General features: G+C 41.6%; 1 protein-coding gene across 2 annotated transcripts in view; it reads right to left on the bottom strand.

Annotated features, from left to right (window-relative positions):
* The window catches only part of LOC148329404 (F-actin-uncapping protein LRRC16A-like), a 53,250-nt gene that overhangs the window by 23,671 nt on the left and 15,974 nt on the right, over positions 1-13,605 (bottom strand). For both annotated transcript variants that reach the window (XM_088306531.1, XM_088306532.1), the window contains exons 3-9: positions 7,866-7,916; positions 3,289-3,348; positions 2,333-2,454; positions 1,517-1,614; positions 1,299-1,369; positions 1,073-1,146; positions 871-946 (exon numbers count right to left, since the gene is read on the bottom strand). In XM_088306531.1, the coding sequence (XP_088162657.1) occupies positions 871-946; positions 1,073-1,146; positions 1,299-1,369; positions 1,517-1,614; positions 2,333-2,454; positions 3,289-3,348; positions 7,866-7,916 (552 nt within the window). The remainder of the gene's footprint in view (positions 1-870; positions 947-1,072; positions 1,147-1,298; positions 1,370-1,516; positions 1,615-2,332; positions 2,455-3,288; positions 3,349-7,865; positions 7,917-13,605) is intronic.

Consider the following 13,605-nt stretch of genomic DNA (forward strand, 5'->3'; position numbering starts at 1 on the left):
TGAGACGGCATGAAGCCCGTCGACAAGACAGCTGCTAAAAAAGACCAGCAGGGGGGGCATGATGTGCTTTTGTCTCATTCTGATCTTGGGAGTCTTATCACATGAGAACATTTGACTGATCCTTAATCAAATGGCACACGAGGGACAAAATGGGGGAACAAAGGACATAATGCCACACATCTTTGTGGGGACAAGAATGGTCATGAAGCGAACGAAACTCAACCAACAATTACAAAAAAAAAAAAAAGAGAAGAATATTTTCCAATGTAAATATATTATCTAAGCTTTTAGGACTGTTTTAGTTCCATGAAGAGCCATGGTAACCACAGAGCAGTTTCAAGAGGTGTAAATAGAGATAGAGATGTTCAAAACAAAGGATTGGTGCAAGTGTGAGAAGTATGACAATTCATAAAATTGATAGCAATTGAGACCACACATTTTTAAGTAGAGCCTCACTAGACTGACTCTGAAAGGAGCAAATCCGTCAAGCTTGTGGCAGCCTATATTATAGCTGAAATATATGGCGAGGAATTAAAAGGAGCGCCGGTGGGTGGAGGAGGTGTTAAAGGGGTACTAAACTGATATAATTATCCATCTTGACTATCAGATGAATAATGGTTTTAGCAACAGCACATAAACTTCATCAGGAATGATGTGCAGTCCTAGACAGTGATTCCTTTTCACTGATGCGCAGAGTGAGAAACTAAAGACAAAAACGCAATTCGCCCCATGATTGCTGTCTTTTCACTATTCGTGGACATAATGGAGGGACACCTTATTCGTGGTCAGCTTAGAAAAACGACAAGAATTGTTGTTTGGAGTGCCTGGACCAACAAACAGATGATCAGTGGTGAGAGAAAGGGAGCGTACCAGCTTGTAGTCCTTAGTGGTGAGCTTGGTAAACCACTGGTTGAACTCGAGGACTGCAATTATGGCCACCAAGTCTCTGAAGAACACAACGCAGGCAGAGAGGAAAACAAAAAGGTCACTCACATAATTCACAAGAATGATTTAGGTACTGTTGTTGTATAATATTTCACATGAGTCTTTGAGAGTATTTAAAAACACACACCTGTTCTCTAAATGGCTGAAGTCCTGCAAGTTTAGCTCTCTGGTATCTTGTGTCAAATAGATGGTGTCTACATCCTAGGAAAAGAATAATGTTTTTGGGATATTATTTGAGGAAAAAATCTACCAATTTTGAATTGAGTATTTTTCATAATGAACTAAATGTTATGCACTATTTTTGTTTTAGTTATCAATACTCTGCAACTATGGACGGATGAAAGAAGACTGACCCACTGAACCTCTTCTCTGTATGGCAGTGACAGCCAGTCACAAACACACTTGTACATCTGAGAAAAGCCACCTGCAGCACAAGTGAGCGTCAGAAAGACAGAAAGAGACGATTGAAAAAAAAACCACAGAGCTTCAAAGCTCTACTTTTGTATTTGATCCGCTCTCGCAGTCCTTTTGAGTATGACATTATGATTTCAGTGACATCACTGATCCCTACCACATGGTCCCGGGTCAGCAGGTTTGTTGTTCTCCCACAACGTCTGCAGCGAGGTCAGTCTGTCAGCAGGCTCCATGCTGAGCTTCTTCATCACTTTACTGGCATGAGAAAAGCGCAAGAGTTTTATTTACAAAGACATGTTTGTCTATACACTCACTCCAAGAGTCATGATATAAAGTCTAACAAACAACCATTTATACTCACATGCACCATTCTGAAAAATTATGTTTTCAGTTGATAAAACATGCATTATGCATTAACTCTATATTTTTTTTACCCCTAACACAAGAATCCAATAGGATTTTCAAATGCATTTAAACTCTTAAAACAGTTCACATATAAAAAAAATAACTTAAACATCCACTAAACTGGCAACCTGCCAGGTCTGCGTTATAGTACCGAAACAAATTTACGTTGCCCCAAAATTCACGCTATTCGGGATGAACATTAATTTGTTCTTTGCTGGCTTGTCAGATGCATTGCGAGTTGTTCATGAAAGTTCAAGTTCAAGTCAAAACAAAGTCCGAGTATCGCCAATAAAACCATCATGTTCAGTCATGCAAATGTGATCAAAACAACACAAACTACTAATTCACTCCTGAATGTGAAAAGGTTGACGGGGAAAAACAGAAAACCAATTGTAAAAATTTATTCGTCACGTGACTAATTAATCAAGCGTGGATGTATTAAGACATCAATCATATCGATGCAGCACAACTCGATATTATAGGACGTAGCATGCACCTGTGGGTGGATAAGGGAAATGAAATCAGCATTTTTCTTTCTCTCAGGTTTTTGGGAGTTTCTTTGACCCACCTGGGTGAAAGGCCTGGACATATTCTAAGCAGACAGTTTCCGACATGTGCAACCACCTCGTTGACCTCCTCAGTGGAGAGCAGCTTCAGTGAGAAGGAGCCTCGCTCGTATTCTACACACAGCTAAAAAGCAAAGACAAAGTGAAATTTATTTATTTTTTTTTTCATCTGGATTCTATTTTTTCTCCCCTCCGGACTCCTTCCCACCCAAAAAAGAGCAGCGGAAAGGCAATAATAAAAAATAAATAAATAATGAACTGTGACAGTAAAATTGTATGAGCACCATTTGAATTTTATAATCATTTCTATTGCTTTCCACTAATCTATTCACATTAATACATACTCATCAGTCCATGCACCAAGTAACTGAAGTTAAAGTAATCTAATGATGTGCTCATCATCAAAAGCATTCGCTCCAATTATGCTAATGAGCACACGTGTCACCTCCACAACTCAAAATTAGCATCATCCTGGAAAGTTTGTATCTAACATCATTCTTCTAAATTTTAGTAGACGTGACATCTTTGAGCATGAGTTGTACAAAGGTTGAACAGAAAGAATTTAATAAAGCCACAGATTATCCTAGGTTGTAAAGTAGATCATGCCGGCAGCTCAAATGAAGCCAAACCGGAGAGCTCTTCAAATGGAGAAAGTGGATTTCAGAGCTTTATTCTCTCATGCAATTGAAATATGAATCTTAACTGTGTTTTCAAATATTTACACACAGATACACTCTGTCAAACTGTGCTTGAGGTGCAAGAACACTCCCCTCAGACCCGTGCGCACTTCAGCACATATCCCAGTTACAAACATCCCCCTACGTCCCTTGTGGAAGTAGCGCTGGTAAGTCCAGGCTTGTGTGCAAGCAGTGGCATGTCCTTTCAAGATGCCAAGTGACCACACAGTCAGCTTTGTTTATCTTTTGTGTACTTGTACTTGAGATGAGATGTTTTGTACCTGTTTTGCCTTATTACAGGTAATGCCCTGGATCTCCAGGTAATTAAAGGAGTGCTCCACCTAAACACAAAAAGAAAATACATTTTCAAAAAAGTCAAGCATGTAATCTTTCAGATGGAATACTTGAATCCAATGTTTATGTGAAATCATCACTATTGTTGCAATAACAAGACTTGAAAGTGTGCAAAGATTAATGTCTTGTCCATAATTAATCGGTTCTAAGATCCTCTTGTTCCTCGTGTACACACTACCTTACTACTAAAATATGATTAAACTGTGAAAAGAAGCATTTCAAGTGAAATATAAAATAAGAAACAAGAAAAGCAGTAGTCTTCTTTTGCATACCAAAAAAGGACAAAACAAAAAATATCCTCAACATGATAGTGGGAGAATCTCGGTGCCTGAGTCTGTTTATATTAGAGTAAGTAAGCAAGCAAGCGAGTAAGTGAATTCCCGCACTTGCATCTCACATACACAGTGCCTGAAGGCAGACCAGGAAGCCAGAGCAGACAATTCCAGGTGGGACTTGACTTTCTGGCTCACAGATGAGAGGGGGAGGACGATAAGCAGACTGTCTGCTGTCTGTCTCTATGTGTGTGTGTGTGTGTTTTAGAAAGGTCTGTGCTTCTCACCAATGTTTTGTCTACAGTGTGGAAATTGTACTCCAAAAACACTATAATAAACATTCCATTCCAATATCATAAGATTACTAATGCAGTGGAGCCTCAAAGCCGTGTGTAACCTGATACTTTCATAAATTGAGGTAATATTTAAAGATGAGAAAAATTGGAGGATGATGACAGATAGCAATGTTAGTGATAGTGAATCGCTTTGTTTACACAAAAGCGACACTTTGCAACAGTAACATTTTAGAAAAAATATCTGTAACTCAGTTCGCTGGATGTTTAGTTTTTTCAGATAATGATGTTCATCAATTCCCAGAAGGCTTTCTATTGTTTATTGACTTGTTGCCCTGTTCTGCAATACTGCAATCATCTTTTTGGCATTAGTTTGTAATTAAGCCTAAGATAACAGAAAAACTAAAAGTGCCACACCAAAACAGCATTTTGCATTAATCTCATAAAACCACAGTCAGAGGAACCAAAACAAGCAGAAATATAGAAGAGTAACCTGAACAATGGTGCAGTATGAAAAAAAAAATCCCATCAATTTAATGTGAAAACAAATGCTTATGGGCAGAATGGGTTCAAGAGTAAACGTGTATGATATTATTTATTATGCCAACTATGACAAAATATGTTGCACATATTGTTGCCATAGGAGCTCAACTGATTTCCGGCCAATGTTAGAGGAACATGCTGACAAAAAGAAGCTGACAGGAAAAGAAAAAAAAAATATCCCTGCTGGGAGATGACCGTATGCATTAGCATTTGCACGGCTCACTCATTTGTCCGTTGTGCACCTGCCACTACTGTATGCAAACAGAGATTTTGAAAGGGAAAAGATAAATGATCATAAATAACACTAAGATATATGCATCATACAGTTAAATAAATACATTATAGCAGCAATTGGGGTTTAAAAATGATTGGGAAAATATTTGTGTTTGGAAACAGATTTGTTTGTGGAATCTGAGACGCCCACAACCAGAAGAGCCCATTGAGGATGTGAGAATGAGCCAGAGGTAGAATTTGAAGATATGGAAATACACATTGAGAGTGAATGGGAGGGGTTAGTGCTTTACAATACTTCCACATCAACATTGTGCACTCTACTCAAAGGAGCAATGCACATTAACAGCTCTTCTGTTGTCCTTAAAATACAACATTGGAAATAAGATGCATATTAAATGGAGTGCCATTCGACAACCAAGTGTAGCAGCATATCTCAATTGTCTGTGGATGCATCCTCACTCTCATATAGATTTTATGTTTTAAAAAAAACATATGCTCCGAGATATACTGTCGCACTCAGCTTTTTTCAAATTAGTTCGGCAGACTTCATCTTTGATCAAGGTATGCAGTACAGTGTCCGCCGCATAATTGCGCTATGGAACCCCCTGATTGACCTATTTGTGGATTTTTTTTCCCACAATTTTTAAATCTTTATTTCCTTTGTTGTTTTTCTTTAGGAAGGAAGCCAATTTACGTTTTTCCATGGAAAATCCATAGTGAAGATTTATCAGCATTTTTTGGAAGACTTTGGGGGTAAAAAAAAAAAAAAAGTCTTAAAATCTGTATCGAGAGCTCCCTAGGATACAGCCGAGAATAAATTTTGATGATATGTGACTGTGACATGGGCAAAATTCTTCAATACACAAACACATTTGCATGATGCAGAGTTGATTTTTCATTCTTTATTTATTTATTTATTTTTTTAAATCGCTGTAAAATCATATTGGTGGATTTCCGGAGAGTCATACTAAACACGCTGCTCACATAACCACATGAAAAAGTAAGTCCACACAAAGGAAACAGGAACAAAACATGATATTCAGCTGCAGGCAGACGTTGTTCTTTGATGCAACGTGCTCTTCAGAAAGAGACAGTCCAGGTTATCCCTGCTGACCTTTGACACACTACTGAGCAGGGGGAGAAGTGAGAGCTAGAAGTAATCTGGATTGAGGAAAAAGTGGTGAGGATGAGAGCGAAAATACGGAATGAAAGGCTTAAAGGACATCGGAGCAGAGGTGGTCTGACTGAGCGGATTCTGGCCTTGGAAGTGCTTCTGATTGAGTAGTTCATAAACCAATGGTAATGGTAACTCTGAGTCTGGATTGGGAACAAACCAAAGAACAGTTGGAACAGTTTCACTGCGTAAATAAAGATTCCTCGGGAGCAACATCAAATCATATGAGAGTGTGAGAGAGAGAGAGAGAGAGAGAGAGAAAGAGAGAAAGAGAGAAAGAAAGAGAGAAAGAAAGAGAGAGAGAGAGAGAGAGAGAATACGAGCCTCCACATTTGAGTCTTTCCTGGAACGATTGCAAGTCATGAGTCTATGGCGATATCATTGAGAGGACAGGGAGGAAGCTACTCAACCTGCATGCTTGTGATCTGGTTCACTGTGTGGTAAACATATAATATACAGACCAGCAAAGTGTAAATTGACTCCCCCTTGAGGGATTATAATCAGTAAAGATCTCGACTCTGGAGGCAAGAGTCTAACATTAACCCCTAACACTAACACTGTTCAATGTATTCCTGGAGGACAACACAACTCAACTTGATTTAATGACCACTGACATGAAATTACAACTACATTGAAATAAGTCTCAAACTATAGCTTAAGCAATCTTAAACATGTCTGTTTGATTGTTTAAAAGAAATCATACTGTCCAAGGTGATACTGTTCCACTATCACCCTGTGGGTGTAGCTTCGTCTGCTGAATATGGTTGGTCACTGCCCCAGGTAAAGATGAAAACTGAATAGGATAGTTTGGACTTGTATTGTTTTACTGACAGACATCAGTGACAATTATTCTGAAAAGACACTGGTGTTAAAGTACCATATTTTTCAGACGACAAGTCGGACGTTTTCATATTTGGCTGGTTGTGCGACTTATACTCAAGTGATGCATGTATAAATTAAAATTAGAGCTCGGACTGGCTCCAAAACAATAAAACTAAACAGAATGAAAAATAAATAAATAAATAAATAAATAACAAAAAAATTGCCGTTCCCTAATCTTATTCACTTTCTTTTGGCAAATACTTTTGGTGCATTACGGTCAGCGTACAGAAAGGGTGGAAATGCACCAAAAATATTGGCCAATCACCAAAAGAAAGTAGGAATAGAAATTGTGGCAGAAGAAGAATAAAAAAAGAGTTTAAAAAGAAATAGAAGTTGAAGAAGAAATGGAAGATGATGAAATGCAAAAAGAAATGGAAGTAAATTAAATGAAAGAAGAAAAACTAGAAGAAAAAGAAGAATGGTCTTTCACTTGTATAGAATAAATGGAAGAAAAATAAATCATAGAAGAAGAAATAGTAGTAGTAGTAGTATTAGTAGTACGAGTAGCAGTAGTAGTCACGCATTACCACCAGTGGCCAACTTCTTCAGCATGCTAACAAGGTATGCCAACCGACAAAAGAAGGTAGAAAAAGAAGTAGTAGTAGTAGTCACATCAACTAATGTGTGACCGTATCACATTACATGAAGCTTCCTTAGGCACAACAATCAACCAGGATTCCACCTTTGGGGATTTTGGGTGTGAGTGCTAGCTTGACTGTTTTAGCTGTTGATTTTTGAAAAACAAATTTCCCTAAAAATGTGAGTCAAAAGTCCGGAGTGACTTTTTTTGTATTCTTCATGATAGTCCAAAGATTCCGGAAGTTATATGGCTTTGCATTACATGCAGCACTATTTTACAAAAAATTTAAAAAAAAAAAAAAAAAAAAAAAAAAAGGAAAAATAATCAGACTTGCCAAACAGCTGTTTGATTACACATGGAGCATGCACGCACATCTAGACACATCATTACAGTCATTTTCACCGGCATTTCATAAAGATACACTCCACCTACATGCACCAAAATGTAGATGATAAGTGTAATATTTGTAACATTTGGTGATATTTTCATGGTAAAAAAATTTGAATGTCAACTTTTCCCAACTTACCTTGGTGGGAATGCGTGCAGTCAGAAGGTATGCTCGATGGGACGCAAGAGCCTGAGAGAAAGAATATAGTGGAAAATGATGAGTCTGTGCCTGTAAATATACGCTCTTTAGTGGTAAATGCACAGTGTGAGCTGCACTTAAAAGGAAGTGATACAAAAGACAGGCAAGCTCTTCTGTTGACTCATCAGGATGAAAATGCTTGTGACTAGGAAAAATATTGTCAAAGACAAAAAACAATGTTCCCTAATTCTCTGCTGTCGTAAACTGAAGACATAATGTCACACTATAAAGTAACTTCTTAGTTGTTGCTTGAACGCATTCAGCTTCTCCTACCAGACTACACAGGAAACATGAGGATGAACAAGAATACATGAAACGCATACACTTAACATTCCTACGTAACAATCCGCCTTGAAAGGTCAGCCTATGTTATTGAGATGCTGACAGAGCACGACATTGTTACAAGGACTTGAACAACTTATTATTTCTGTCGTCACTTGATCCCACAATTGTGTAGCGATATATTGTAATTATTACTGGCATTCCGATGTTAAACAAAACATGCTACAAGGACTAAAACCTTTGAAACAATTGCGACGACAACATTCAGACAAACCATGTGGTTTTAGATGCTATAATAACACTAATTGTTTGGTGCCGATGGCTTTATCTCTGTCCGCCAGATATTTCCTTTTCAAAACAGTAGATACACACGCCAATCTGACTTTTAAATAAATTACAGAAGCACTGTCACAAAGAGAAAAAAAAACACCAGGAGCACTTTTATTCTTTATGAATCTGACGTTGTGAAATTGATCCTCTTTTTTTTCCCCCCTAACTTAAAATTCAAAGCCCTTTGGAGAGCCCCTAAAGTGGAACAGGCAATCTTTAAAAGCTGTCAACCCATTTGTTCAATACAGCCTGTTGGCATTGTTCCTATACTGGAATCATATTCATAAAGAGAATACAAACGAACGTAGACAATGAGAAGACAAGACATCAGACGGCAACGGTATGGCAGGTATTAGAGCCTGTATCTCACGGAGCAGCGGAGTGATTGTGACTGTAGTGAATGTTGATTTTCATCAGGATTCATTCAAGGTTGCAATGATGTTTGCCGAATTTTAATAGTCAAAAATAGATTTTCTTGTCGCAACCTTACCTTGACAGTCTTGAGATTTCATTGTACCCTGCGCATATTCAAGACACCATGTTCTAGATAAGGGGTGTCAAACTCATTTTTGTGAACGGGCCACATCGTAGTTGTGGTTTCCCTCAGAGGGCCGGTATGACTGTGAACCCATATAAATTGATTGGAAAGCCAGTTTTGAAATCAGAAGCTAGTAAGTAATTGTTCAACAATTTTTCAATTTATTTTAAAAGGGGAGGATTGGTAACAAATAAATGGCAATATCTCATATCTTAGTGTAGTTAAAAGTGAAGAAAATATGCTAGAAACAGGAAGTTGATGCAGATGATTTGCCCTTTGTGGGCCACATAAAATGAGGTTGCAGGCCAGATCTGGCCCCCGGGCCTTGAGTTTGACACGTGTTCTAGATGCAGGGAATCAGCCCGAGCACATAACATGGCCTCCTCCTTCACTGAAGGGACAGTGTTCTTTTTTTTGGTATGCTTTCTTTTTGTGTTTGTGCCTTGCCAAAAAGTTCCATTTCTGAGTTTCATTCAATTTATCATCCATTTTCCTCCAGGGGCCATGTCCAGGAGGTGAGGAGGTCCCATGGAGCTGACATTTCTGAGTAATATTTGCAACTTAAGACAGAGAAACATCAAACTGCTTGGTGACGGTCTTAACCTTAAATGTGCTTATCTAAAATATTCTTTGTAATCTCCTGAGGGAAACTCTTTCCTCCACTTCATGGGTCCATGTGGTTTACCGAGCACACAAAAAATGTGAACGTCCCATTCAAAACTGAGCAATACTATCTTTACAAACACAATTATTCATACAGTTCTTGTTTTGGCTGTATTGGTGCATGTGTTTGACTGTGATTGTAATACTAAAATAATGAATATCAATGAAACAACATATTGAACCCCAATAAAGGGACAGTGACAGGTAGACACTATAGAGTATGTCTGTGTGTCTGCTCTCCATTCACAGCAGCAGCATGACTTAATTATTCTTTTTGTCTAACTGTCAAACCCTCATGATGCACACAATGGGTTTCTATGGTAACAATTGAGCCAGGGTTATACACAAATGCGTGAGCACAAACACTGTATTTCCACCAACAGTCACGCATGAAAGTGGCTACTGCGGTGCCAAAGTCTTGCCTGAGAATGTCAATGAGTTTTCGCTTCCCTGAGCATAGCGTCATAATGGCCAACAGTTGTGCCTAAATCACTGCAGAAACTCAGGAAGTACAGAAAATGTTTCATCTGGACCCTTTCAGCAGTGGCACATACCCAGGAAATATTTCATCACAAACCCACCCCTCCCAACTTGAAAATGCCTTTGCCATTTCTTAGGGTAAATAATTTTGCATACTGGCAGACTCATGAATTAGCAAACTGACTTAATTAACAAATTTGCATTATTATTAGTTTGAAAAAAACTATTGCTATTTTTTTAAATATCAAAGATAGTGCAACACTGTGCAACTCACTCAGGCACTCACCCCAAGAGAGAGTAAGGGTCTGATTTCCTAAAATCCCAAATAGTGGGCGCTTAGTTGCGCATTCACTCAACAAAATATTGTTTTTAAATACAAAGACAACTTTATTTTATGACGTTAGCAACATATGGTGTGAGGCAGGAGAATTAAAAGCGCTTCCATTGGATGGCAAACAGTACAATAAACCTGTTGCCATTCATAAAACAAACAAAGTCCTGACTTCCAGCTGCATTCGTCTCTCAATAATCTGGATGCCGTAATGCTGTCTAGTGTCATAAGCGAAGTGATCATAAGCAGGGCAAATGCAACGGTGGCCATCTTGCGTTGCCACTCGTTAAAAGTGCCTAACCCAAATGCAGACAGAAAAATCGAGTTACTCTGCACTGAATGGATATCAGTCCTTTCACCCACTGGATGCTGATAGAGCAGATCAAGGAGTTTCTTTGTAGAAGAGTATCAATCTGCAGGGTGTCCTGTAAGAACGCCGTGTGTGTTTTGTTGACAAAGATAAGGAACAATCCCAATCAGTCATCAGCATACCAGCCAGACGCTGTAGGGAGGAGGTCTGTGTGTGAAGTGGCCCTGTATGCTGGCCAAGGTTTTTTAGTAAATTACACCAGCACCCAATATAGAAACGCTTGATACAAAACTGGAAACAAAATAATCAAGAGGTGAGTAAGGAGTAAATTTGCAGCGCTAACAAAGCAAAGGCAGAGGAGAAACCTTGCTCCAGGTTGGACCCACAGTGCTTTGTGGAAGAGACAGTCGGGAAATACGTCAAAAGAAGGCATGACAGAAACAAAGGCAGATGAAAAAGAAAAAAACGAAGAGGAAGGGGAACCTTTCTGATGTTGGCAGCGCGGCATAGGTTTCCCTCTGGAGTAGGCAGATAACATCAGTCAACACCAAGGACATATTCGTACAGCTATCTTTGTGAGGGAAACACTGACATAACATACCCTCTACCCTAACCACCTAAACTAAATAACAACACCTTAATCAAGCACATTTATTCCAAGTGTTACACTTCCGTTCAGAATAGTGAACTGGTGACTCTGCCAGACTTATTAAATGATGCACTTTGTGATCTTACTCATTCATCTATTATAGAAAGGAAGTAACAATTTTGTTTACCCAACAACGACAGCAAACGTGTCAAATTACCCAACGCTATCATAGCTGCCATAATTATAGAGCAAATGTTCCTTTTGGCTAGAACCAGCAGTGCCACTGTTGATTCAGTCGCCATTAGGGAAGTCACGCACGTACCCATCAACTACGTAGCTGTGTGGGCTCGTCATTTTAGTCTGCACATGCCATTTGTGAGGATCGCTCCCCAGCCGGGGCTGGGAAGCGGTGTGGGTGGATTCTTAAGGCGCAGACAAGGGAAAATATGGTAGGAACAATATTTATTGTGGCCGGCAAAAAACAATTTACAGTCGATAGGCAAGGGGAGTTGCTATCAGAGACAATAGTGGAGCTATACTTACAGACGCCGGGCGACGTGAACGAAAAACACTGGGGGAACAACCTTCCCCCAGGAAAAGAAAAACGATTAACAAAAGGAGCTTGCAACGCAAGAAAACCGAAAACAAGAATGTCCTTCCTCCAAAGGGTAAGGTTAAATCCAATCATCGAAAAACACAAAGCGAGCCGAAACGTAGCTGAAGACATAAACAAGGTAACAATAAGCACGATCAAGACACGGAGCAAAGGTTGGCAAAGACTATAGCAAAGGCACAAGGCGAGAGCAAGTTGGTCAGCAATAATCCGACACGCGGAGGTGCGTGTCGGAGGCTTATATAGTCAGTAATCACTGGCGTGATGAGTTACAGCTGAGCGTCTCGTGAGCTCGCCCCGCTCGTGGCCGCGTCTCCGGGCAACGCGCCCTCGACCCCGCCCACTCTGCTGCAACGACGAGGCACGGATCGTGACAGTACCCCCCCCTTAACGGACGGATTCCAGACGTCCCAAACAACACAAATACACAGTACAAGAACAAGGGTGGGCGGAAGGGGTTGGGAGGTGGGACCACCACCCGAGTTCGAGACCGGTCTGGCGGATGTCCGGGAGGCCAGACCAGGGACAGGAACGTGGAACGGTGGCTGGTCGTCGAGCCCCGCCGGGACTGGAACGTGGAGCGGCGGCTGGTCGTCGAGCCCCGCCGGGACTGGAACGTGGAGCGGCGGCTGGTCGTCGAGCCCCGCCGGGACTGGAACGTGGAGCGGCGGCTGATCGTCGAACCCCGTCGAGACGGGAACGTGGACTTGGGGCGGACGCACGATGTGCTCCGCCGAGACGTGAACTTGGGACGGACGCAGGGAGTGCTCCGCTTGAACGTGGACTTGACCTTGAGACGGACGCCGGGCGTGCTCCGCCTGAACGAGAACTTGGGACGAACGCACGACGTGCTCCGCCGGAACGTGAACTTGGGACGAACGCAGGACGTGCACCGCCGGAACAGGAACTTGAAGCGCCAGAACGGGGCTCAGCAGTTGGCGAGGAGCCGGAACGGGACTCAGCAGCTGGCGGGGAGCCGGGACGGGGCTCAGCAGCTGGCGGGGAGCCGGGACGGGGCTCAGCAGCTGGCGGGGAGCCCGGAACGGGGCTCAGCAGCTGGCGAGGAGGCGGCGTGGTCTGCCGCAGCTGGCGAAGGGGCGGCATGGTCTGTGCCGCTGACGGAGAGGCTGCGGCGGGCCGGGCGCAGCAGGTGGACCGGGCGCAGCCGAGACGGGGAACCTGATCCCTAACCTGCACGCCCTCCTCGGCGGACCGTAGGCAATGCGCGAAGCAAAACGGGCTCCAATTTTGGATTGAAAGGCGCCCCCAGTCGATGACTGGGTTGTGTGAGGTTAGCCACGGAATTCCTAGCACGACGGGGGCTGACCTGGCCGGCATGACGAAGAAGGAGCGCTTCTCGATATGGTTACCCGACAACTTTAAGGTAAGAGGCTCGGTTAAGCGCCGGACATCGGCCAGCTCGCGCCCGTCGAGGTCATAGATTTTTTTGGATCTATCGAGCTCGGTGACCACGCAGCCGAGTCGGGACACTAAGCCCGCATCAATAAAGCATTCGTCAGCGCCCGAGTCAATGAGTGCGCGAA

Source organism: Idiotropiscis lumnitzeri, chromosome 10 (genome assembly GCF_059441095.1).
Source record: "Idiotropiscis lumnitzeri isolate Australia: NSW breed Sydney's pygmy pipehorse chromosome 10, RoL_Ilum_1.0, whole genome shotgun sequence".
Lineage (NCBI taxonomy): Eukaryota > Metazoa > Chordata > Actinopteri > Syngnathiformes > Syngnathidae > Idiotropiscis > Idiotropiscis lumnitzeri.